The sequence below is a fragment of the Pelodiscus sinensis genome, chromosome 13 (assembly GCF_052426305.1).
Source record: "Pelodiscus sinensis isolate ZL-2025 chromosome 13, ASM5242630v1, whole genome shotgun sequence".
In the NCBI taxonomy this organism is placed as follows: domain Eukaryota; kingdom Metazoa; phylum Chordata; order Testudines; family Trionychidae; genus Pelodiscus; species Pelodiscus sinensis.
Genome location: NC_143064.1, coordinates 17,411,925 through 17,439,573, shown reverse-complemented (window position 1 = coordinate 17,439,573; position 27,649 = coordinate 17,411,925). Strand labels below are relative to the sequence as shown.

General features: G+C 41.9%; 1 protein-coding gene across 4 annotated transcripts in view; it reads right to left on the bottom strand.

Moving 5' to 3' along the window:
- Positions 1-27,649, bottom strand: part of STAG2 (STAG2 cohesin complex component) — a 223,825-nt gene that overhangs the window by 34,328 nt on the left and 161,848 nt on the right. For all 4 annotated transcript variants that reach the window (XM_075940974.2, XM_075940976.2, XM_006115390.5 and 1 more), the window contains exons 19-25: positions 25,506-25,709; positions 12,896-12,966; positions 12,540-12,627; positions 12,360-12,440; positions 6,403-6,495; positions 2,847-3,021; positions 807-946 (exon numbers count right to left, since the gene is read on the bottom strand). In XM_075940974.2, coding sequence (XP_075797089.1) covers positions 807-946; positions 2,847-3,021; positions 6,403-6,495; positions 12,360-12,440; positions 12,540-12,627; positions 12,896-12,966; positions 25,506-25,709 — 852 coding nt within the window. The remainder of the gene's footprint in view (positions 1-806; positions 947-2,846; positions 3,022-6,402; positions 6,496-12,359; positions 12,441-12,539; positions 12,628-12,895; positions 12,967-25,505; positions 25,710-27,649) is intronic.

The window sequence follows — 27,649 nt, the reverse complement described above, 5'->3', positions numbered from 1 at the left end:
AAATTTCAGTTGTGTTGACATACACCTCCCCCACAAATTCTCGAGTACCTATAAGGATACTTGTGCCACTGGTTGAGAAACACTGGCCTAGAGCATCAGCACTAGCAATGCTACAAGTGTATGGCTACAGTACAGCCACAAGCTCAGAGGGGGAGGTGGTTATCATGGCATAGTTAATTTTTCTTTTTGTACAGCTATTGAGCAAAGAAGTTTTATGTACAAAGACAGAAGGTTCAGGATTACCAGGTATGGCTCTGTAACCCAGGAACAGAGGGTATTATTTATCGATCAAAAGCAGTCATCTATGTGTGAGGAACAAAATTTCTATTTCTTGGAAATCTCTTTCTTCTGGACACAGTAACTTTTCCCTCCTACAAAATTCTAACAGGTCTTGTGTGTCAAAAATAATTTATATATTTTCTTTTTCATTTGGAATTGGGCATCATTCAGTTCATCTATCATAAGATTTAAAAAAACAAAAAAACAAAAACTGTAAATTTCCTAAACACAAGAAATTAAAAATATCATGCATCAGGATGGGAAAATAAATCTACTGAAAGGGTTACATATGAGCTGTGGAAATGTTTTTAGACAATAAAACTGAATGTGTTACTCTAGCATAATAAGTTGTCTTTGCAACTCTCTTTATAGAAAACTATTTAGGGAACACTTGCACGTCTATATTGGGCTTAAATATATCTTTAACATAATCAAAGAAACAGTCACCCAGAAGGTTTAATTACAAGTACAATTTTTATACTGAAGTATTTTTAATATTTTTTAGTGTACAAAATCTTCAAATTTACCTTCATATATTGCTTGAAAATATCTGCAGCAGTATTCATTTCAACCACAGTATATACAATAAGTTTACAAAAAGCTGCAAGCAAATTTCTTCTTTTGTGCAATGCTTCAATCTTGCTAGCTTCATCATCCTGCTGTCCATCTGGAAGGTATGCAAAGCATTAAAGTACTGATTTTTTTCTGTTTTTATTCAGCTCATTTTGCTACTTAAGCGGCTGAACACTTTACATTTTAGCCTTCTATTTCTATATGAAGGAGTGTTACAGCCAACCACAAGGAGTTAAGGCTCAAGAATTCTATTCTCAGCTTTTCCACTGACTCGCTGTATTACTCTGAGACAAATTACCTTGCCTGTCTGAAAAATGGGAATACTACCTATCCAAGGAAAACTGCAAGGCTTAAGTCTTCTAAAATACATTGAGACCACTGAACGGAAGGTGTTACACTTTACCATAAGGTGTAATTACTAACAATAAAGGAGCCAGATTACAGTGACAAATTGTGAATTTCAGTGTTGTATGACAATATTTTGCTAAGTTAAAACTTTTAAAATGTTTGCTGAAGGCAGCCTCATTACTACAATTTATTTTCTACTCTTTAGCAATAAAAAAGTGTTTTTCATTCTTCACATAGGAACAGTCTAATAAAATCTTATGCAAAACACCAACACTGTGATGGGAAGAAATGCCTTTAAGTGGGGAAACACCTGACCCTCAAAAATCCTATGCCTTTTTACAAACTATCAACAACAATGCCAACTCTACCAGAAGTTTATAACTTCTACACCACATGATTGTAACTATTTTTTAGTCTCTGTAACACTAGGACCAATCTGAACCAGATGTAAATGTGAAATGCCTCACATCTTCATTATCTCAAGCTGTTTTCAAGTCCCCATTTCACTTTACACCCTTACAAACTAATCATCTGCTTTGTGAAATATTAAGTAGTATTTATTTTGAGTGCAGCGAAGAAAAGTAAAAATACAAGCTCACAATCCAAACTGTAAAGTTCAATGCCAAGGTTAACAATGTAGTTTTAAAACACAGGTAACTAAAATCACATGGATAACAATTAACCTAAGTCATAGAGTAATCTTGCAACTAGAATACTCTGGTTTCTAGATTCTTTTGTGTTTACCAGTAAATCTTTCAGACTTTTAAGAAAGTAATGTAGCTCACTCTACGGTGTTTGTATTTTAGGGGAAGTTTTTTTGGCCTAACCCTGGATCCCAATATCAATGGGAATTTTACTACTGAGTTCAACAGCAGCAAAGAGAGGCCCTTTATTTGAACAAAAAGAAAGATTTATTTTATAGGATTTTTTTAAAATACATATACAGAAGAAAGAGTTGGAAGAACACTCATGGCATTGCTTGACAATTCTTGATTGTTCTCCACAGTATGTTTTCTAATGTTTCTAGTCTATTTTTAAAATCCCACAAGATAGAACTTCTACTACTTCCATAGGAGACTACTGTTTGGTCTAATAAATCTGTCTGAGCCTCCCCCACTCCCTCAGCAAATATTATGTCTAAATATTTCCTTCCTTACATTAAAAAGTAAAATATTTTTTGCGTCACCCTAAACAATTTCTCTGTTCAGAACATTGGTTACTCTTCACACACTTATAAGATAACTGGCTAGGATAATTTAAGTTATCAAAACCAAAGGGCTTCCTAAACAAATTACAAGATGTTCACATAATTTATTTAGTAAGTTAAAGTAAGGTAACACACAAGAAACACACTCAAGTGATAAATTATTTACCACTGATCATTTCTCACCTATCTTCTGACTACCAATCCAACTCTGTCTCCCCCAGCACTACTTTCAACATCCAAAAATCACGACTAATTTCAAATGGCTGCCTCAATGTTCATATATACTTTTGTGTTTGCATGCCTACAAGAACTGGCAAGAGCATGTAAGAACATGGACACTGGATAGCGAATACATGCAAGAGCACAAGCAAGAACAGTAAGTGAACAGTGAAAACATCTGACGTATTTTACACAGAGAGAGAGAGAGAGAGAGAGATACCTGCGCTATTGCTGTCATCATCCTGGTCAATGAAGACATGATCTAAAATAAAGCTGAGCAGTTCAGACTGTAATGAAGAATCAGGAGTATAAACAAGTGGCTCTAACATGTCACGCCCTCCTGACATAATCTGATGGCTGAAGATCATCAAGACATCACACAGAATAGTGAAAGCCTATAAAAAAAAAAAAGATTTCCTCTATTGAATTTTTTCAACTTTGCTCTTTATCAGAAATAAGTATTTTAAATAAATTAGAAGTTAAACAAAAAAACTCCTTATATTCCCAAGACAGAAAATATTTTACATTGAGTGCATGATCCTAAAGAAATATTAATTAAATATTAATTAAATACCTTAAAGAAATATTGGCCCTCCTCTCAAAAATAAAACCAACGTAGCAAAAAAGTCAGAAGATTTCACACAACAATTAACAATGTTCAACATACAGCCCCCACATTATTGAAAATGCAAAACACAAAATAAAATGGAAAAAAAAAGAAACAAATTAAATAAAACAGAACACACTTGCCCCTTAGCGGTGGCTTCCTGCACCAGACACTGCAACCTGGCTGAAAAATTCACAGTGCTGCTCAGGTTTGGCCCAACTACCCCTCTGTCACAATGACCTTCTCCACTTTCTACAGACTACATATAATTGTGGCAGGACCTAATTGCCTCCTGCTCCTCAGAAACAGGTCTCCAACACCCTTTTTACCACCAAGGGGGATAAAAAAACCAAAACACAAAAATCACCCACCCCCCCTTCCAAAAATTGGAAAATTATAAATAAAGAGAATTTGACAGGGCTCTCACTAGGGATGTAAAATCCCTGTTAACTAGTTAACACTTAGGTTTAACCAGTTAACTGATTAAGTGGGAGGGGGGAGAGGAGAGCTTCTGCTCCCTCCCTCCATGCTTGGGGCTGCCACCCTTGTACTTGGGACTGCCAACAGCAGAAGCTGGCAGCCCCAAGCGTAGAAGGGTCAACTTTTGCTCTCAGCTCTCCTCTCCTCCCTCTCCCTCCGCCCCATGCGGAGTGGCTAGCTCCCACTCCTGCTGTGCCTCCCCCTATGGGCTGTCACCAGGGATTGCTCCCAGGTACTCACCCGTTAAGGGTGATGCTTAACGGGTAACCAGTTAACCATTCACATCCTCAGCTCTCATTATATGTAAACCATTTTTTCTGTGTCCTTTGATTTGTTTATTGTCTATTTGATACTACTATTTCTAAACACAATTTCATTGTTTTCCCTTAACAGTCACAAAAAGAAGCATGCCTTGATTACTTTCTCCACTTGTGTAAAGAGTCAAACAACAGGAGAAAAAGTCATCTGTTCTTCAAGACAGGGACTGTTATTCTGTTCAGTGCTTATACAGAAGCTAGCACAATGGGGTCAATACAATCTCTGTCCAATCTCTTCCACTCTCTGTCCTGTTGCTTTTCCCCTGCGACTTCATCCAAACTCAGCTGCCAGGGACGTTATACTGGGAACCAGAACTGCGAACAGGAAGTCACTTTCTTTTGTGTTTGTCAAGAGAGTCACAGAATTGTATGGTGAAGATGAGGAGAGATGACAACCTTCTGGGACAAAGTGTGGCATTTTCATGCTTCCATTCTTCTTAGTAAGAAGGTAGTAACATCTGCTGTTTGTGGAACCACTCTCATGCCTCATTGATGGGGTATTCCATTTGGCCCATGGGAGGGACCAGTGTCAAGCTTGCTGCCTGAGGAGGTGGAAGCAGAGATGACACCTGTGCCATTGTCAGTGGCCTCCATCACTCACAAGGTGGTAAAGTTGCCAGTGCTGTGGTTGATATCCATGTTGAAGGAGATATCAACATGGAAATTGCTGCTGGTGCTGGCACAGCCGCTGATGGCATCAGCGGGAGAATAGGTGCCTAAGTGTGGTGTATAGTCAACAGTGGAACAAATGTGGCTGAGGCTACTGAAGATGGTACTGAAAAGTGTCCCTGGAAACCTTCCTGGTTTTGGTGAAATGTCAAGGGAGTCCAGAAAGGCCACTATGGAAGCCATGGTGTCTTTTGTTCTGTCTCAACCCCGACCAGCAACTCATATTCTTCTTGAGACAGTGGATGAGTGACTTAGATTCCAAGCTCTTTGAATTAGAAGATCACAGAAGTGCTGAATACCTGGGCACCACAGAGGCTGGGCTCTCTGCCTGAGTGAAGGTGTGCTACAGTTCTTGGAGAAAGGGAATGCCTGGATATCATTGCTGATTTTCCATTTGATTGCATCTTGTGGAATGATGGAGGTGCCAGAGAATCCTCCCTCCTCAGAGGGAAGAAAGGTGTCATAAGATGCAGCAGGTCCTTAGCAGTTTCAAAGGTTTTTAATGTTGAGGGAAGTGGCAGTTGCTGGTCTATTGGGACCAGTGACGGTGTGGCTCTGAACTGAACTGCCCTCTCTTGGGCAGGAGTCAATACGGGACTATCCAGGGATCTATTGAAGTGGATCAACTTGGATCTCACTTCCTTAAACATAGTTGAGGCCTGGCCCTATTGGGTTTTTTTTCCTCCTGAGGCACCACTGAGTGAGATCAGTGTCTACTCTCACAGCTGAGCCACAAGAAGCTCTGTGTCAGTGCCCAAAGGAATCTCTTTTTTTGCACCAAAATGGAGTATCATGCGTGGGCACTTCAAGCCAACAAGGAGGTGCTCAGTGCTGGGTCTCCTGAGCTCAGGTCTCAATGGGGGCATATAGCAGCCTCCTTAAAAAGTACTTGGAGCTGCTGTTCTCTCTCAGTGTTCTAGGATGGAACTCATGGCAAATCTGACAATGCTACCTTTGGTGACTCTCCCCAAAGCACCTTAAACAGGAGGAGTGAGGATTGGTTTTTAGCATGTGCTTTGCAGAGACCATGCAGTTTTTGTACCCCAGGGACTGCAGTATACCATAGTTTCAGGGAATCAGAACAAAAAATGGAAAGATCTTTCAAAAAACGAACACAAACTATATAAGAAGAACTCTAAGACAAAATATAGCTGAATATAGGTACAATGTGCTTGCAAGAGCATGGGCTATGGGAAGTTCTAGCCTACCACCACTGTTGGTAAGAAGGAAGTGAGAGCTGGTGAATCGGTAGGACTCTATATTGGGTGCAAATTAAGGCACAACTACAGTGGGTGCCCAGACTAACCCTTTGGATGCTGATTTGGAAAAATCTGGACACTGCGTATGTGCACGCTTGCACACCTGACTGAAATCAATATGAACAAGCAAACAAGCACTTTAAGAACTATTATTCCTAAATATAATCAAAACTATATTATTACTACAAAGTAGAACTATTTCCTGAAAATTCATATTGCTGCCTCTGATTGTCTGATGGAAATGAGCAATAGTTGGGCAAATATCCTTCTTTGATATAGTCCAGGGGGAAATTAAGTAGAATTCACTGGCTTGAGCATCCAGAAAGCAGCACATACCCATATAGGCAATGGAAAAAAGAATTATTTCTCATTTAGATTGTTTAAACGCTTTTAAGAGCATCAAATCACTGTTATAAAAAAGTAAGGCTCAGAATAGTCACTAACCTGCTCTTTAACAGCAGTGTTTACGTTGGTCAGGTAGTGCTGACAGATTTGACAGAATACCCTCATCTGTTTCTTTAAACGTAGAAGGTCTTCCTTTAAAAATAAAACATTTTAAATAGAAATTAAATACAGTTTTACACATGTTAACTTTATATTGAAAAATAAATATTCTATAGTTTCAAATAGCAGCTAAGTGTTTTACTCTCAGGTGCTTTTGAAAATTCCAACCCATATGAACTTGAGAGAGGAATGTTGTAGAAGACTGAATATCTCATCCCCCGATATACTGGAGGAAACATTCTTAGAAGACTGAGTTTAAGATATGTTCAAGGAGCTGAGAAACGCTTTCAGGTTTGAAGCTAGAAGCTATTATTTCTTTCCTATTTCTTGGATTAAAGAGCACCTATGAGTGGATGAACGGGAGATCTCTGCTCCCTTCCCTCAGACAGTATTTGAAAAATGCAAGCAAAAATTCACTGCTGCTTTTCCTGTCTTTAAGTAAAACAATCTGTGAGGGAAGTGTGTTCGGGTTCAGAGACTTCTGATGGTGAAAGCACTCCAAGAAAATTAGGTAAACATAGCTAAAACTGAATTAATCTTGTTCATCATCATGCTGGGGAAAGATAAGCTTACATAAAGATCTTCAGGTCAAGGAAATGTACTCAGAATGGCATAGTTAGATACAAAGTATAACAGCAGTTTACAGACATTGTATGGGACCATTCAAGGTGAAGTGTCCAGTTAATAGCTCTTTAGTCATCAAGGGAGAAGAAAAAAACCTCCATAAAACTGGATCTTCTGACAGGACACAGGTAAAATAAATCCTCTATTATCCTTTATGGTACAGCAAAGTTAATTGGGCTATGAGCTAGAGACCACAACTTCTAGTCTCACCTCAAGATCACAGGTAGTCAATCATTAAGGTTATGAAGTGTACAGAATTATCAATAAGGATAAACATCCTTAGCCTAGAAGAGAGGCAAGCAGCAACATTATTTCAGAGAAAAAAATAATTGAGAGTTTGTTAAAAAAACAAACCACTTCTGATAGAACTGGGGAAAAAAACTCAGGTCTTTAACATGGCAGACTTAAATCTCATCCACTCAACTACGCTGGCTTTGAAAAAGCATCTGCCAGATGCATGTCCTTTGTAAACTTAGTAGACTTCCACTATAGACACAGTATAGACTACTACTGCTGCAATCTAAAGAAGTTACTCCATTAACCCAAGTGGCAAGGAAGACTGGTGACGTCACTGATGTTCAAAACCTGGATAACGGAGCCTAAACAGGACTGACCTCTAGTAGACTTTAGGCACTTCACACGTGACTCCCTATAACAGAACGATATGTAAAACCCCACAGATTCAGTTTTACCTATCCTCTTCCAAAGGGTAGCCTACAAGAAAACTCATTACTGGTGCCAGCCGAAGTTTAACTTGTTCTTGAGCCCAAGAAATATGCCTGATCTTTTTACATGCTTGTCTTTGCAACCTTACTATTGTTTAAAGTATTTTTATAAAATACTAGAAGATTTACCTGACATTGCTTGGGTCCTTCACTAAATTTTTGTGTTTTGGAAAAGAAACTGAAAATATACATGCTTCATTTAAATAATTGCTCTGGGGTGGAGCTAGGGACGATGGGTTCAGTATGCAACCTGCCCCAGAGAGTGAGGACTATCCCAGCACTGTCACCACAGCAGCTTGGAGCCAGGAGAAAAGCACCTCTCCATGGCAGCTGCAGCTCTAGCTCTAGCTGGCACAGCCAAGAGAGGAGTGCATTTCCCCCAGCGGGGGTAGGTCCAGGTTTGTCACCCTGTTGTTCTCCCCTGCCAGAGTGAGGAATGTAACAAACTGTGCACCTTCCCCTCACTCCCTGACAAAGTGGAACAATCAGCAACATTCCCTTACAAATTAGGTGGGCAGGAGCTTCAGTCCCTCCTCCATTTCCTAAAAGGTACCCGGGGAGGGAGGCTCAGGGCTATAGCAGTCCCAGATTGGAGAGTGGAGGAAAGAAACCTATGTCTCCAGACAATCCCTTTCACCTGCTTGGCGATTCTGTCTCTTTTCTGTATGTTTTTGTGAGAAGCAACCCCATTTCAGGCACACAGAGACAGACACATCGATAAACTAATTATCAGATATATAGTAGATTTCTGTCCCTTTCTCCAGTGCTGCCCTAATAGGGTTATAGCTGTCCTGGTCCCCATCTCTGGCCCCTTGCTGCCTCCCTGTGGTCATTATACATACAAACATCCCTGTTATAAAACGTAAAGGGAGTGCTTTGCTGAGAAGCAATCACATTTTCCTGGCACCACCATACCCTTACCTTGCTTTAAGTTAAGATAGGAGGAAGCTGTATACCAAATTTGGTGGTCCTAGCTCTTGCCATTTAGGAGAAGCTCTTGGACAGATGGATGGACAGACAGAAGCATGCACAGACAGACAAGTACACAGTAGACATGAAACATATAACCATTCTATCCAACACAGAACTGTATTATATGAAGTCAATGGAACTATAACACATGAGCAAGACATTTTAAATTACGTCCTCTCTTTCAACAAATTTATTTATTCCCATCTTGAAAGTGTTGAAATGGATCACACATTTATTTTCTAGAGATTAGTAATGTAATTTGCCAGTTTAATAGCATGCATTGCATCACCACCAAAGATGAACCTCATCCTGATTTCCACTTCAGTTTATTCGCAATGTCAGTACTCAGCTAGTTTTGTAACAACACAACATCATTAATTAAGCCTGATGTACCACATCCACTTTCTGGCTCTCTGCTGCAAACTTTGTCCTCATGTTGAACTGATGTTCAACTGACAGTCAACTGTAATCAACTGAAATCAGTTGGTAGCAGTGAAGCAGCTAAATACAATAGAACAGACAACTTTTAAACCAAGTTATGGACATTTTAAATTTTCAAAAATGTGATTGCTTCCACTTTCCATAATCCAATGTGGCCACAGACCATGAGACGTTCTGCCTTAAAGGTATCTAAGAAAGCAGCCTCATGGCTCCTGTTTGGCTCACTGCCCTATATAAATCCTATTACAGGAACTGTCCAGGCAATACCACAGATCTCCTCTAACTGCCATCCCTGCTCCTTACTCCCTAGCTCCCTAGCTTTGTGCCCCAACTTGGAGCATGAATCCTGACATGGACTCCTTCCCTTGGTATGGAACCCAACTGCCAATGCCTCTGCTACTCCCACTGGTCTGACCCTTGGCCCTCATTACTCTTAATGAGATCCTAACACATCTTTAGTGAACCGTCACTGTTTCCATTCCTAAATCCTATTATTCAGTATTTAACTCTACTTCTTCAATCATCCTTGTGACATACCTAATTATCAGACACTAAACTTTTTGCTAAACCACAATTCAAACAATTCCATTTTGTTTTATTTATAAAGCATCAAAACCAGGGTACCTGACTCCTCATTAATGAATCCCCTTTACTCCCAGCACCCCCACACACCAGAAGCTAGTCTTTTAGGACTTTGCTTTGTCATATTCTTTATGACACCACAAAGAATCAAAACACTAAGAAATCATTAATTTTGTTTTTGTTCTGGGATTTTTTTTTTCTTCAAAAACTACAGGGGACAAAACTCAGGAAATTCTAAGTCAATTCCCTAATTTGAACAATTTTATGCATTTGAAAAGGAGAATAACCACTAGGTAAAGTAGTAACACTTTGCAATTTCTTGACTTTTAACAGGTAAAAGTTTGATTATCCAAACAAGTTTTTCATTATAGCTTGTGTTCTGTTAATCATTTACTAACTTTTATAAAGTGTAGTGTTTAGCCAAGAGATTATTTTGATGTAGTTCCAATCTGTTATATAAATCTTTAGACTGTGTATTATTGATTCAGTAATACCACTATGGAACACTGAAGAACTGGGATGACAGAGAATAAAAAGCAGAAACAAAAAATGTTCTTTATATAAAAAATACTCTCAGTAATTAAGAGCAAGTGAAAATAATACAGAAAATATAATTTTGCAATGAATGCTTTACAAAATGTGTTGTGATCCACCATTAAAAATGAAAGTAATTTAGTAGATGATTTGAAAAAGTGTTTAGGGAGTGAGTTAGAGTTATTCAAGTAGGATTAATATGCTGGGAATTTTGTTTCTTTCCTACTATTTTAATTATTAGACAATGATTTACATCAAACCCACTAACATCAATTAATTATAAGTACAACAAAAATGAGTTTTAATTTTGTTATTTTACGTTTCAAGTGTCTAAAACTCTTATTACAGTGACAGAAAATACAATGTCACTATCTAAACTTGGGGTTACAAAATGTAGTTATGTTCCTATTGCCAGACTTGATGAGAATTCCAGTGTGCTTTGCAGAAAGTTGCAGTGCACTTTTCACTGCAACATGGGTAGGGGTAGCTAGAGAACAACCTCTTCTCAAATTATGAAAATTTGTTTCTAGCCTCAAAACCAAAAAGAAAAGAAGCCATCCATTCTGGCTTCTCACAAGTTGTCTTAGATGTGGAATTACCACATGCTTCCTTTGCAAAGCTAGATACCTCACTCACTCCTCCCTACTACCCAAATGACACTGAGTTTTCACAACAGTTTTCCTAGGATTTTCAAACAGGATCATGTGGGTTCCAATGTTGCATGATCCTGCGACCCTGAAATTTGTCCCAAAAATGTGCTCCAATATGGTTCCAAATAAATCTTTAAGGAACGGAGTCACATTACATCTCTATGAGAAAATTTTATCCAGTTATAATAAGTATTACTTGTAACAATAATAGGGAAAAGAATCAGAGAAAACGTCTTCATTTCTCTATTATGTTCATTTCGCAGCTAGTTTCACAGTTTACAGGCACAGTTTGTGCGCCCTGTGTATACTCCAAGTCAGCTTTGCTTGCCTAAGCAGCTCTTTCAGGCAGGAAAACATTATTGTACAAACAAAAACAAAAACACAGAAAATGTAAGTAACAAAAACTGGCATGTTCCAGCAGAAGCGTAATATCTGTAACTCCTCTACTTTTTTTAAACTAGAGCTTATTTATATATGTTTTTTTAAATCTGAATTGAATACAAAGTGATTCAGTATTGTCTTCCTGAATCTGCAAATTCTCAAAGCTGCAGCTCAAGGGTGTAAATTGACAAGTTAATCTAAAATGGTTGTTCAGTCTGGAAGCTAATGATGATAAACAAGAATCAATATTATTTTCTATTTCACAAAGGGTCATTTTAGTTGAAGCATCTAGCTATCTGCATCCCAGACTGTTCTCAGATGCCATATCCCATGTGTTCTCAGATGCCAGGAGTTTCAAGGTTTACCTATACAGTTACCAAAATCTTCAGCTCTCTCTAGATGATGCATAACTCCATCATTAAAGTTATCACTAAAAAAAAAAATCTGTTGAATGCAAAAAAACATTAAAATAGTACAGGCTGAACCAATGCAGAAACAAATTGCAGGATACTGCCCAGATTGTTTTATTAAAAATAATACCTAAAAACCTTTTCATTTAAATGAATTATCACAGATACTTCAGGGCTTGTTCAGAATTTACATCCAATTCCTGAAGGGCACAAAGAGCCTTGGCTATACTATATTTTTTACATTTGGTTCTATACTCTGTATTAAGATTTTTATTCTGATATATATCACAGTGACATACTGGCTAATTTTCATCTGAAAAGCTTTGCTACCATTATCTTAAAATTATTTAAACACACACAATGATATGGTTTAAATAGGAATGCAAAAGTGAAGGGGACGGAATTTCCAGCGTTGTGTGAATTCATTCATTTTTCCATCTTAATTTAAAACTGTTTCAATTGAGGATAGATGGGAGTGAGCCTAGAGGTGCTAAAGATTACAACAGGAAATTAACAGACTATCTCAATTTTATAAAGATTATACATTCCATTCGTCTTAACGCTAAAGCATGACATACCTTTGTAGAACTGCTTTCAGCAACCTTTGCTAACTGCCAAAGGATTACATAATGAGTACACTGCAGTGCATGAATAACAATCTGTGATTAAGAAACACAAGAGTTAGATGAAAACAATCCCAATACAAATATTAAAAAGGTATATTCACTGTTATACTTATCTATGTATATTTTAAATACCTGTTCTGGCATGTCTCCATTTTCAATACCAGTTTTCAATAATTTGTAGTTGCAACCAAACAAATCCCACCTTGAGAGGTCATGAGCACTGGAGAAAGCAAAAATGAAGCAGTGTTGTAACATGAAATGGCTATAATTCACTGCACTAATTCTAGATTTTGGTATTTAATAACTATCCTATGCTTTTAAGTGTTCAATTTAAATCATGTCAAGTATATGTCTGTATAAATGTTTTTGTATTTAAATCGAACAAAAATGAATTCCACGCAAAGTTTAAAACAATCAATTTAATAGAATAAGAAACAATAATATATTGCAAATATGAAAATCAAAATATTCAGACAGATTCCACTTACTTGTGGAAAGCAGTGATTCTTTTTAATGTAGACAAGACTTGATAAGCATCATCTTCATCAGGTTCTTCACCCTATTACATAAATATTTGGTTGTAAAAGTTGCAGTAAAAAAATGTGTCATATGAACTAGTATAAAGATATCAACACATTTTGGAATAATTCATATCTATTAGGAAAAGTGGTGTTACAAGAAGATACAAAACATTAGCTAGAATAAGTCATAACCACAAACAGGCAGGTGTATTCAGAAGGTGATTCAAGTTTCTCCACAGAATCCAGCAGAGGCCACTATCACACAGCAGATACTGGACTAGATGGACCATTGGTCAGTAGTAACATATGAAGTACCTCAAACTTATAACCATTCTTTTCCCACTTAACCAAAGAACCCCTTAGGAACACGATCAGGCTCAACTCTAAACCAAAACAAGAGAATTGGATAGAAAACCTTACAGAAATTATTTCCCTGATTTCTATCATATTTCCAAACTTTTCTCTGCCCCCTGCTTCTGTCTCCCCAAGAGCTCCCTGACAAGTCAAATAAAACATATCACACCCCACCATGTGGCACCTAGGCAGTTAATTACTATTAGTCACTGGGGAACACTTCACAACCAAATTAATTTTAAAGAGCTGGTTGCTCCTCTGGCTGTTGGATAATTTCAGTGAAGGTTGAGGAGGAGATAATTAAAATTTCTTAAATAAAATGGCTGACCATTATGCAATACATGTCCACCACTATGCTTACCTGGGGAAAGGCTATTCTGGCAATCTAATTTGCCCAAGAAGATGAGATATATAAATGTTTAATTTTTTCTGTAGAAGAAAACTCCTTTAATATTTAAAAAGCCAAATTAAATCAAGTTAGTTCCATAAACAAGGGAGAGACCTTATCAGTTATGGACAAATATCAACAACATACTAAAAATACTCTGAAATGCTAATAATAAACCCAAATTAAGTAGCAACATATCAAATTATCTCAAACCCACTTTAATTTTCACAGCTGGTTCTCTGTAGTTTTAATAAATTCTTATAGTATTGGGGTTTCAATTCACCGGAGTCACATGGCAGAATTGGGTTATTTTTAGAGATGCCTAAGTGTCCAGTATTTATTTTTTGTGCTTGCAGTTAACTAGGCTATTTCTTGAGGGGAAGCTGGTTATAGAGACCATAAAGATGAAAGATCTTCCAGCTAATGCTACAAACTCGGGGATTTGGGATCTAATGCTAAAACTTCCTGTATAGCCTTGGTCAGGCCATTTAACTTTACTTCCATTTCATCTTTTTAAAAATAAGAAAAAGTTACTCACCTTGTGCAGTAACGGTTGTTCTTCGAGATGTGTCCCCGTGGGTGCTCCACTCTGGATGCTGGTGCGTCCTCGCGCCAGCGACTGGAGACTTTTTCTAGCTGTTTCTGCCGCAGCGGGCAGGCGCCGTAGCGCCCTCTAGTGTCGTTGGGACTGAAGGGGCACCTGCACGCGCGCGGTTCCTCAGTTCCTTCTCTACCCGCCAGAGTATCAGGCTCCAAGCAGGGGAAGGAGGAAGGGTAGTGGAGCACCCACGGGGACACAACTCGAAGAACAACCGTTACTGCACAAGGTGAGTAACTCTTTTTTCTCCTTCGAGTGGTCCCCGTAGGTGCTCCATTCTGGGTGACTACACAGCAGTTGTCGGCTCGCGGAGGTGGGTTTGGAGACGTGTGGTAGTAACTGTGGATAGCACTGCTTGTCCAACCGCCATAGAAGATGCTATCGAGGTGGAGAGAGCATAGTGTTGCGCAAACGAGTGGTCAGATGACCAGGTAGCAGCGTTGCAAATGTCCTGCAATGGAACATTACGAAGAAAAGCCATCATGGAAGCTACCGCTCTAGTGGAATGAGCTGTGATAGGTCCAGGTAAGTCTTTGTTATATAGGGTATAAGAGGTTTTAATGCAGGATGTAATCCATTTAGAGATTCTCTGAGATGAGACTGCTTGTCCCTTAGATCTTTCAGGATAGGAGATGAAAAGTCTAGGCGAGGCTCGCCAGGGTCTCGTGCGATGTATGTAAAATGCCAATGCTCGTCGGACGTCGAGAGTGTGCCTCACGGTCTGGATCGGCTCCGTGTGTGGTTTTGGAAAGAAGGCAGGTAAGTGTATGGGTTCATTCACATGGAAGGGGGAGGGTACTTTAGGTAGGAACTTAGGGTGGGGTAGGAGTATCACCCTGTCCTGTAAAAATACGGTGTATGGAGGGTCAGCCATTAAGGCTGCAAGCTCACTCACCCTCCTACTGGAGGTAATGGCGACGAGAAAAGCCACTTTCATGGACAAGTGAGACAAAGAGCAGGTCGCTATTGGTTCAAACGGGGATTTTGTGAGGCTCTTAAGGACATGGTTCAGGTCCCAAATGGGGACTGGTGGCCAGACCGGAGGGAAGGTGTTCTGCAGGCCTTTGAAGAAACGTTTGATCAGTGGGTCAGCGAGAAAGGAAGTGCCTTGTTGAGAACGGTGAAAGGCCGCTATGGCTGCAGCAGGGACCTTGATAGCACTGAGTGCTAGGCCGGAGTGTTTCAGAGAGAGTAAGTAGTCCAATAAGGTATGTACCGGAGCAAGATGTGGTGGGCTTGCATGGGTTTGAGCGTACCATTGGGAGAAACGCGTCCACTTGTATCGGTAGGTTTTCCTGGTGGAACGTCTCCTACTATTAATTAGTATGTGTCTCACTTATTCTGAACAGGCAGTTTCAGCATCTTGGAGCCATGAAGGAGCCAAGCATGGAGCTTCAGCTTGGGGATGTCCGGGTGAAGGGTTAGACCGTGGTTTTGTGAGAGGAGGTCGTGATGTGGAGGGAAGGGATACGGGTCCGTTACCATCATCATGTTCGTCTGGGCCACGCAGGTGCCACTAGAATAACCCGTGCCTGGTTCGATCTGATCTTGTCCATGACTCTGTGTAGGAGTGGGAGAGGGGGAAAGGTGTACAGGAGGGAGGCGTCCCATGTGATGGAAAAGGCATCTCCGAGGGAACTTCTCCCCTGGAGCAGCAGAGGTGGCACTTTCGATTGCTCTTCGTGGCGAAGAGGTCCACTTCCGGTTGGCCCCACTGACGAAAGATCGGAGTGAGGGCGTATCTGTCGATCTCCCACTCGTGCTGGTCCATGAACATGCGACTTAGGGCATCTGCTGTGACGTTGAGTATTCCAGGAAGATACACAGCGGAAGGGGTGACCCCGTGTGAGAGGCACCAGGTCCAGAATTTGGTGGCTTCTGAGCATAGGGAAGGGGAACAGGCGCCACCCTGCCGGTTGATGTAGTACATGCAGGTGGTATTGTCATGCATATCTGACTGCCCGTAGTTCGAGGAGGTTGATGTGGAGTGTTTACTCCAAAAAAGACCATTTGCTTTGGGCTGTGATACTTCCCAAATGGGCTCCCTATCCCATGAGTGAGGCGTCTGTTATAAGCGTGAGAGTGGAAGTTGGACGTTGAAAGGGAACGCCGTGTAGCATATTTTGAGGAATTGTCCACCAGAGCAGGGAATTGATAATGCGTGGTGGGATAGCGACGTATTTGGAGATTTGGTCCCTGAAGGGCCTGTACACCGTAGCGAGCCAGGACTGAAGAGGTCTCATGTGGAGTCTGGCCAAACTGACAACGTAAGTCGTAGAGGCCATGTGTCCGAGGATTTTGAAGCAGTGGCGGACCGTGACCGTAGGTACCGCTTGTGTTGCTGGGACAAGGTCGCAGATTATCGCAAACCTGTGTTCAGGAAGAGTGGCCCTTGCTGTGATTGTATCGAGGAGGGCGCCTATGAACTCCAGTCTCTGTGTTGGGCGTAGAGTGGATTTTGCATAATTTACGTGAAACCCAAGACGGAGTAAAAGGGCTACTGTGGTATCTGTCATGGCCTTCGTTTCGTCGAAAGATGCAGCTTTTATGAGGCAATCGTCCAGGTATGGGAATATTATGATGCCTTGGCGTCGCAGAAAGGCCATTACTACCGATAGGGTTTTGGAAAATACCCTGGGGGCTGTGGAGAGACCAAACGGGAGCACCCTGTATTGGTAGTGTTGGGTACCCACTGTAAATCGGAGGAAGCGTCTGTGAGCAGGATGAATTTTAATATGGAAATATGCGTCCTGAAGGTCGAGAGCCGAAAGCCAATCGTGTTGGTCGAGTGCAGGAATGATAGTTGAGAGGGTAACCATCTTGAAACGGTGATATGCAATGTATTTGTTGAGGCGCCTGAGGTCTAAGATGGGGCGCCAACCTCCTGTCTTCTTCTGGGTTAGGAAGTACGTTGAGTAGAATCCCCGGCCTCGGAATTGTATTGGTACGTGTTCTACTGTGCCCAGTTGAATGAGGTGTGAAACCTCTTGCAGGAGTATGGCTTCGTGAGAGGGGTCCCTGAAAAGGGATGGATTAGGAGGGTGGTTGGGCGGGGTAGAGATAAAGGGGATGACGTAGCCAGATTGGACTAAGTTCAAAACCCACTTGTCCGAGGTAATGAGGGACCATTGGTGGAAAAACGCTCAGAGGGGGTGGTGGAACTGAAGGCTAGCAGTTGGGAGGGTCGGCAGATTGGCTTCCTGGCTCTCAACCAGGCCTTCAAACCTGCTGCTTGCCGGATGGGGGATGGGGTGTGGCATGTTGTTGTTGTTGTTGTTGTGCTCTACGACGTTGGAATCTCTGTTTGCGGAAATCATATTTGGGTTGTTGGCGGAACGGTTCTCTTGGTCGTTGGTAAGGCTGGTATCTGGTTCTCCTAAATGGAGGAGTATACATTCCTAGGGTCCTCGGGGTTGTACGGGAGTCCTTCATAGAATGCAACACCTCATCGGGCTTAGCTGCGAATAGGTTGGTCCGATTGAAGGGTAGATCTTCAACCTTTTGTTGGAGGTCCCTAGGTACGCCGGAGGCTTGTAGTCATGACATTCGGCGGAGCACTATCGCCGAGGCCGTGATTCGAGCCGCGGCATCTGCCACGTCCATAGCGGACTGCAAAGCTGTGCGGGAAATGGTGAGGCCTTCCTGCATAATACTAAGCAGGGTTGGCCGTTGATGCTCTGGGAGGTGTAGGAGGAGGTCCTGGAGCTTTGAGTAATTGGCATGATCATAGTCTGCAAGCATAGCAGTGTAATTGGACACCCTAAGGAGCAATGTAGACAAAGAATAAACCTTTCGGCCCATAATGTCAACCTTTTTGTGGTCTCTGTCCTGTGGGGTTGTTCTTAGGTTAGGTTGTTTACACTTGTGACGTATAGAATCCCCTAGGGCGTTAGGGGGTGGGTGGGTGAAAAGAAAGTCCATATCCTTTGGAGCGATGAAGTATTTGCGGTCTGCTCTCTTATTTGTTGGAGTGACAGATGCTGGGGTCTGCCAAATATTGTCAGCCGAGTCCATAATGGCCTCATCCATAGGGATGGCAATTTTGGACGCAGTTGGGGGTTGAAGCGTGCGAAGGAGTCGATATTGTTTGACCTGTACCTCTTGAAGATCTTTTCCCTGGGCTACAGCAACTCTTTTAAACAACTCTTGAAACTTTTTTATATCATCTCCCGACGGTGGGGCCTTGGTGATGACCGCTTCGTCTGGGGAGGAGGAGGAGTTGTGTAGCGGAGATCTGGTCTCGCCCTCAGAGAGGGAGTCATGACCGCCTGAAGGAGCTGGAGAATTTGGCTCTGTTGCCGATGTGGTGGCAGGAGGTGAGGCAGGAGGTGGCCTGGAAGTAGTAGAAGAGAGTCGATGGTGAGTCCTCTTTGGATGTGAGTCCCACGGTTGCCATTGGGTGGGATATGGCGGGGGTGGGTAGGCATACTGGTGTGGATACCATGGATGCGGAGGGGGAGGGTATGCATATTGAACCGCAGGCATTTGCCAAGATGGATGTCTGTGAGCCGGGCTAGAATGTTGCCACGAGAACCTGCTTCTGGGTTCGGTGCCGATGTCACTAGCTGAACGAGAAGCGGCCGAAGAGCAGTGCGATCTCACTGAGTGGATAGAGAAACCTGGTGATGGCGGTGCCGAAGAGGTGTGGCTCCGCACCGGGGATTGGTACCGGCTCCAGCTTTGGGACGGTGCCGAGCGGTGTGGTCTCGGTGGTAACGGCGTCGTTATTGGAGAAGATGTGAGTGCTGACGTGCATCCCGGCACCGAAGTGCTAGGAGGTGGATTATCGGTACGGGCCTTTTTCGGTGCCGAGCCCGGTGCCGTTTGGTGTTGCTTCGGTGCCAAGCGCTCTCTAGACGGTGCCGTCGGTGCCGAGGACGGCTTAGGTGCCGTAGCGGTCAGTGCCGCTGATTTTTGTTTTGGCTCAGAATGAGCTCTCGTGCGGTGCCTGCGTCTTAGATCGCGGCGCACCAGAGGTTCCTGGCGTGTCATCAGTGACTGAGGGTGCCGAGGATATAGTTGGAGCCGGAGAGAGTCCGGTTTTTTCGACCCCGCAGAATAAGAGTGGGTAGGGTGTTGGTCTTTTTCCATACCCTTAGTTGGCTGAAGCGGTCTAGGGAAGGAAGGCGAGTCCTCTGAGGAGGGACAAAGCGACTTCTCATATAGGAGAGTCGTCAGTCTTTTGGCTCTGTCGCGGCGTGCCCTCGCTGTCAATTTAGAGCAATGCAGGCACTTTTGCGTCTGGTGTGCCTCCCCAAGACACTTAATACAGGCGGAATGTCCGTCGGACACCGGCATGGCATCCCGACATGTCTCGCAACGTTTGAAACCCGGCGAGCCAGGCATGAAGGCTCGGGGAACAAGCCGCAATGAGAGAAAAAAATTTTTTTTTTTAAAGAACTAGTGGGGACGGGGGGTCAAAAACTTGGTTGATGAGGTAGCTAGGGGGTAAAACGAAGAATTTAACTGTTTTCTTCCCACAGAAATAGGGCAAAGAGAGGGCTCCGTTTGCTGCCGAGGACGGTAAAGAAGGAACTGAGGAGCCGCGCACGCACAGGCGCCCCTTCAGTCCCAACGACACTAGAGGGCACTACGGCGCCTGTGCGCCGCGGCAGAAACAGCTAGAAAAAGTCTCCGGTCGCCGGCGCGAGGACGCACCAGCACCCAGAGTGGAGCACCCACAGGGACCACTCGAAGGAGAACTTACTGATTTTATTTACTGATCTTGCAATAATTTTAGAATGCCAACTTTTTTTTATTTTGCAAAACAGATTTGCAATAATATTTTAGATTTACAAAAATTCATGCCCTGTAAAGTAATTTGAGATCATTAGATGAAAGGTTTTAAAAACACCAATAACCACCACCTCAAATATGGGATAACAAATTTCGTTTAATCAGCTAATCAAGTAGTCGATGGAATTCCCATCAACTCCTCGATTAGTCAGTAAGGGTGGAAACTGCAGAGTGGGGTTAGCTCCTGGCCCTGGCAGTTACTCCCACTGTGGCCCTGCCTTTTAAATATAGGATCAGTTGCCTGGTTCTTACTACTAGGTAGAGCCGCAGCAGGGGACTGGATGCGAGCCAGGAATCAGCTGTCCCAGCTCACACCCAGTCCCAGCCTGCACCTCCGCTGCTCCCTCCGGTGGAGACAGTCTGACGGTGAGGGGAGGGGCCAGCTTCTAAGCCAGATCACCTCAGCACTAGCTCCTGCTACCCTCCCCATTTCTGCCTCTGATAGAGGCAGCAAGGGGAGGTAGGGGAAAGCGCCTAGTCAAATAGTCATTCAACCACCTGATGAGCATATGCTTATTAGGTAGTTGACTACTGTACTATCTACTTACATCCCTCCTCAAATGCTCATTTCTATTTCTGTAGGGATCCCTAGTACTATAAGAATACATTGGTAGAGAAGGGGAGTCAAAAGCAATCGCACAAGTTTTATTGACAATTCTCAAAAGCCAGTCAGAGCGTGCTAGCTAGTCCAGATTCAGTTTCCTATGACTGACTGGTTGAGAGAGCAATTTCTCATTTCTGCTTGCTTGGAGAAGTGAGAGTATAACTCTTTGCTTCTGAAAGAAGACACAGAACAGCATACCTAAATCTGTTATGAAGCAACATGCAGGAAGTGTCCTTAGCCACTTGAAGATGGACTTCATGCTGATTTCCCTCCATGCTAACAAAGCTAAACTTACATATAATGAAGATTCCTTAATGGTAACATCCTAGGTCTTCCTTATATAGCATGCTATCATTAGAGAAAACACACACCAAAAGGGGAATCTACATATATCTTCTGTTTCTTAAGCACAGCCCAACAAAATCCTTCCACCAACCACTAACAATACAACATGAACAGAATAACGTGAAGAGCAGCATCACAAAGAGGATGACAGAGGTCTGGAGAAGTTTAATAATTTCTGTGAATTCCTAGCACATTTTGGTCTGCAATTTGCACTGTACTTGTAGCTAGGTTAGGGAACATCTTACAGAGCCAAGCATGCTACAAAAGGAAAAAACTCTATGACTAAAATTTTGAAGGCCAAGATATACCAAATAGGATAAAATTCCAGGAATAGGAATAATAATAATAAAGCAAACTACAGGTTGGATCTCCGTCGTCCAGCACCCTTGGCACCTGACTGGTCCCAGATGATGGATTTTTCCCAGAGCAGGGAGGTCATTTCTGGCCCCCACTGCTACTCAACTGAGCCCCTTCCTCCTACGGGCAGCCCAGCTATCCTCCTCTCCCCCCACACACACATTGGATATCCTTCCCCTCCCCCTGCTCCCACAGCCCAGCAGAACCCTCTCCTCACCTCCCCTACCCCCTGCAGCCCATGAGCTGTGCTCTGGCTCCTGCCCCTCCCCCTTCTGCAACCCAGCAGAGCCACCCACCAACCCCCACAGACAACCTAAGCCTCATGTCACCCTCCCACAGCTCAGCTGGGCGGACCACTTGTAACCCCGCCTCCCTCCGCATAGTATTGGGCTCCTGGTCCCCCCTACCTGCACACAGCTCACTAGGATTCTCTGATCCTGGAACAGATATGGTCCAGAATTTTGCCAGAGCAGAGAGCTCCGGTTTATAGCAGTGCAAGCTATACCTTCCCCACTAAAGTCCAATTCTTCCTTCAATTACTTGGAAAGGTTGGAAAGTTGGTTATTCTATAAAGAGCCAAAGAGCTTTGCCTTCTTTGAGTATGTCTGTGGAGCCATAAAAACCTGCAGCTGGTTTGTGCCAGGCAACTTGGCTTGCAAAGCTTAGGCTGCAAGGCTTTTTCTCTGCTGAGCAGATTTCCAGGGTAGAGCTGCAGTCCAAACTATAATCTTTTCTATACTTTTATAACTTTGTATTTGCAGGTGGAGGAAGGACCACAAACCTCAAAAGTAGTCTGGATCACAGATTTTCCCACAGGATGGACTACCTGGGTCAAAAAACATCTGAAGCAATCTAACAGGTAATAGGGATGTTAAAATGAGGTTAATTTACTAATTGAGTAGTCAATAAAAATTCGATTAACTATTCCATTAGTCAATAGGCAGCCTAGCTCAGTCGCGGCTTGTGCCAGTTGCGGGACCAAATCGTGCTGCAGCTCAGCAGTTTAAAACACAGTAGGGGGCGGGGTGGAGAGGCAGGCTGCCCAGCTCCTACTGCCTTTTAAATTGCAGAGCCGCAGCAGAATTTGGTTCCAGACTAAACACCACCAAACCCGCCAACGCAGCCAGGGACTGCTGCCTGAGTGGCCTCTGCCCGCAGCTATCGCAGGCTGCCACAGACGGGGGCAACTGCCAAAGGAGCCTCTCCGCCCACAGTGAGCCTGGACCTGCGGGGGTGTGTGTGTGTGTGGACTGCAGAGACAGTGCTGGGGGGGGGGGAGTGCGGGGGGGAGCCAGCTCCTGCTTTTCTCCCCCCACCATGATCGGGGAGCAGGGGGAAGAATGCAAGTAGTTGACTTGACTACTCACTTACACCCCCTACAGGTAGATCATTGATCTCAATCTAAGTGCAATGGATTCCACACTTTTGCAACACAGGTACTATTGGAATTCCAGCATTTCTTCCTCAGCTTGCCATTGTGCATGACACTGATTTTTCTCCCTGTCATGACAGGAGCCACTTCCTGCTTTCTATCTTTCCTCTCAAAGGAGGTGCTAACTAGTTTTCAACTGCCTGTTCTATGCATAATTTTAATAAGGCAGGCATTGGTGTTTAGGATTCTGAGATGAAATCCAACTTGCAGCCAACAAGCAGGAAGAACTAGAATCATTGCTGGAGAGTAAGGGAAGTTGTAGTACAGTGCTGTAGTATAGTACAGTAGCTCGGAAGTAAGGGAGATGAGCAAATAAGGGTTTTCCTTTCTTTGTACCACACTAAGAATGAGAATCAGACAGAAGCCTGGGAAGCAGAGCCAAGTTGCAGAAAATCTCATCCTCCACATAATCACTGAGAAATCAATTTATGTTTAGCATCAACGAGTATTTCCAACTACGAGTCATGACACTGGGGGAGGGGGCACATAGGAATAAAGTTATTTCATACAAATCAAATAAATGTAGTATTGTAGCGGAATTCATTTGATGCAGAGGCCTATGCTAGGTCTTTGCAAGACTAACAGTTGCATTATATATATAAAATGTCAAGAAAATTTGGTTTTAATTATAGCAGTAATCCTCTCGTTCACTGTGGAGTAGGTCAGGACAATACCTTCTTACATTCACTTAATTCACTGTTACTGGAATATGGATGTCATAAAACTTGTTCGTAAAGTTTTCAAGTTTTAGAAAAATCACCTTTTGTGTTTTCTTTTTTGTTTAGATACAGAAGATGGATAATACTGCATTTAAAAGTACAGATTTTAGTTGGGGTTCCTTTCACTTTCCACTGAAATGTGTCAAGAATAAAGGACATTTACACACACTGGGATTTACAGAATGGCCAATACTTAGCTGCCACAGAAGAATTACATGAACAAGTAATAATAATAATAATAATAATAATAATAATAATAATGTGAAAAACCAAGTGCATTTAAATTATTCATCAGCAAAATCTTTAAGAAAGGAATAGTATTAATTTGGATTGTGGTAAACATTAAAAAGACATCTAGACTGAGGTCCCCTTCCCCACAGAGCTCATTGTTCTTAGTTGCTATGTTCCTGAAAACTGGTATAGTGGATCTTGACTGATTCACCCTAATTTAGATCTTTCTTCATCTCCTTGCCCCCTTTCAGAAGTCCACATTTCAAGGTTTTGATTAAAAGTACCATTCACAATGAAATGCCAATTAGATTTTTACTCTGGTTACCTTATATAAACCTGAAACAATTGCTATATATCTAGAAAAAGTAATACGCAATGTAAAGATTCAATGCTGCATTCTAAAACACCGTATCAATCTTGGTAACAGACATAAGAGCTTAAAGTCTTGAAACTCTTCACAAATCTCACAGATGGTCAATATACAAACTTGAGAATCTAACTTTTCTACTATTTGAGGAAAAATGTCTACATGAAAGAGGAATCTAAGTTTTATCGATTTTTCAGTGGAGTCTTAGGCTCGTAAGGCAAAGTCCCTCAAGTCAATATTGAGCATTTTATTCTTTGTCCTTTTTCATTTAAAATGTCACACGCAAAGGAACTTCCACCATTTTTCTTAAGATACCATATCAGTACCTGGTTTGTCTTAATGTCATTGGCTATGTCTACATTGGCATGATCTTGAGCAAGAACTCTTTCGCAGGAGAGTTCTTATGCAAAAACTCTTCCAGAAGAGAGCGTCTACACCGGCATGTTCTTTTGCGCAAAAGATGTGCTTTTGCACAAGAGCATCCTTGCCAGTGTAGATGCTCTCTTGCGCAAGAAAGCTCTGATGGTCATTGTCTATGGTCAACCATAGGGCTTTCTTGCACAAGAAATTCATGTTGCCTGTCTACACTGGCCTCTTGTGCAAGAACAGCTGCGCAAGAGGGCTTATTCCTGAGCGGGAGCATCATGGTTCTTGTGCAAGAAGCACTGATTTCATACATTAGAATGTCACTGTTCTTGCGCAAGCACTCACAGCCAGTGTAGACAGGCAGCAAGTTTTGGCGCAAAAGAGGCTGCTTTTGCGCAAGATCGCGCCAATGTAGACACCGCCATTATGTCTTTCCTGATACTGTTCACAGAATAATCCTTTGTATGTTCTATATAATTCATCTTCATCCTTGCTGTTTACCTCCAACTAATATTTGAACTACAGAGGGATAATATTGCTTAAACAAAAAAATATTTCCTAATGCTGCAACAAATGTCTTTGAAATCACTAAAAAAATCAAACAGGTAAAAGACAACAAAACTAGCACATAATAGAAAGTATGGACGTCAAATAAAAGTGTTATTTGCAAAAACCTATATGAAACTAATAATCACATACAAATTTTGCAACTGGAATATTTAAAAACTACAAGGTCCATCTGAATTTAAAAGCATAACGAGACAAACTATGAAGTTGTTTTAAAACCACTAATAGATTTTTACCCAAATGCGAAGATCGTAAACTGAACCACCACCATCTTCTTAATATAATAAAAAATAGACTTGAAATGGTATATTATGATATTATATATTAAATTACATAGAAACGGTATGTTTATATATATTAAATGATATATTACTAAGACTACTATATTAAAATTTTGTAACAGAGTAGATTTAGTGTGCTTTGCAGTCACTGAGCCAACAAAATATGATATACCTCTTGCAGAAAATCTTCCAGAAGTCGGTTAAACTTGTCTGCCAGCTCATCTATTAACTGACTTCTTGCAATGTCAACTCTGTTAAAGATTGTGAATTCTTCATTACAGAGTGCATGGTATGTTTTAGAACATGCCTCTAAAACATCCGTATCCGTGTGCTTCTCTACAATATCCCGAATTTGTCGCAATAAGGCATCCAAATGCTACAAAAGTAAAAACAAAGTTCAAATTATATTCTAATCAGGAAAGCCAAGACTTTTTAGATTGTTTTGTTACATTCATGACTACTTCATATAGAATGAAAGAACACTATTCTAGAAAAATGGCCAAATCTCTGGAGAAAATGAGAAAAGCAAGACAATAAATAAATGGCAGGGAGAAAGGGGGGGAATTAGAGAAGACTACAAATTGAAAACACATACCAAAATTTACATCTTTAAATACAATACAATACAATACACAAAAGAAAAAAAATTTAGTTACTAGTTGAATTAATGGGAATGCTTGCACATTTATTTCCCAGTCTCAAATACAGTAAAGCCTGTGCTATCTGGAAAACTTTAGAAACCGGAAAATTTCCTAGCAGCTTGGTGCAGCGCTTTGATCTGGCTGGGCGTGGCCACGCGGTACTTTGATACCTGGGTCCTGTTTCGGGCTTTGAGAAGTAGGGAAGTGGCAGTCGGACCCCAGCATTCTATTCGGAGCACTGAAGCAAGCCTTGCCTAGTTGTGACGCACATGCTTACTGCCACGGCTAAGTAGATTCCCCCCACCCCCCAGCAGCTTCAGTCCCCCAAGGGCACACATTAATTACTTACTGCACACTGTGTGATTAATCCCTGGTGGCTAACCCCCATGGGGGGAGAGTGCTTGTGACTTACGTGCTGTCAGCCTGTCCTACATGGTTCCCATTGTGTCCAGGGGCTGGGCGCGGCCGTGCGGCATGGCGCTTTGATCCTGCCAGCGCAAGGCTGGGCGCAGCCTCGTGGCATGCTGCTTTAATCCAGCTGGCACAAGGCTGGGCCAGGCAGCTGACAACTCCTGTGGCGCAAGGGTTGCAGCTCCAAAAAGGTTGCGCACCACTGTGCTTGATGTTTCTGGAAGCTTCCACAGCGTCTCCTCAGACGGAGGCCGAGATCCAATAGTTTTGTACTGTGGCGTCTCACCAGATAGTGCTTAAGTGATTTGGACATTCAAGATAAATGGCATCAAGAAAACCATCAACAAGTCTGGACAGAAGAGAAAGAGTATTGACTAAGTAAAAAACTGGACATTATAAGGTGTTAGAAAAAGGTGTAAATAGAAAAGTATTGATGGATGAATACAATGTTGGTTCTTCAACAATTTATGACATTAAGGCCCCAAAGGACAAACTTTTAAGATCTGTTGAGCAATTGGAGACTAAGAACGGACTTGAAAAACTCCATACACTTGATACAGTGTTGAATGAATGGTTCACATTGAAAAGATCTGAAAGGCATCCAATTTCAAGGCCAATGGTGATTGAAAAAAGCAAAGGACTTTTATAAAAAAATGGAGTTGACCAAGCCTTGTGCATTTTCTAAACGGTGGCTGTGGTATTTTAAGCTTCGACATGGCATCAGAAGATTGGATATGTCTGGAGAAAAAGCATCAGCATATCATGAAGCTGCCGAAAGTTATTTTGAATCCTTTCAGAAATTGGTCTCTGAACATGAACTAAGTGCAGATCAAATATATAATGCAGATGAAACTGGCCTTTTTTGGTGTTGTTTGCCAACTTCAACTCTGGCTGGTGAAAATGAGTCTTCTGCTTCAGGATTCAAGCAGAATAAGCATCATCTGACTGTTCTTATTTGTGCTAATGCCTCTGGGAATTATTATAGAACCAAACTTTTAGTTATTGGAAAATATGTTAAACCTGGAGCCCTTAAAGGAGTTATTCATTTGCATGTTGAATGCAGAGCACAATATAATGCATGGGTGGATTGTGGTATTTTCTCAAGTTGGTTCCATCACACCTTTGTGCCTGAAGAAAAAAAGAATCTAAGAAAATTTAACAAGCCAGAAGACAGTAAAGTCATCCTATTTCTAGACAACTGCAGAACGCATTCTTCTGAAATGGATTTGGTTTCAGGAAATATTTTCACTGTCTTCCTTCCTCC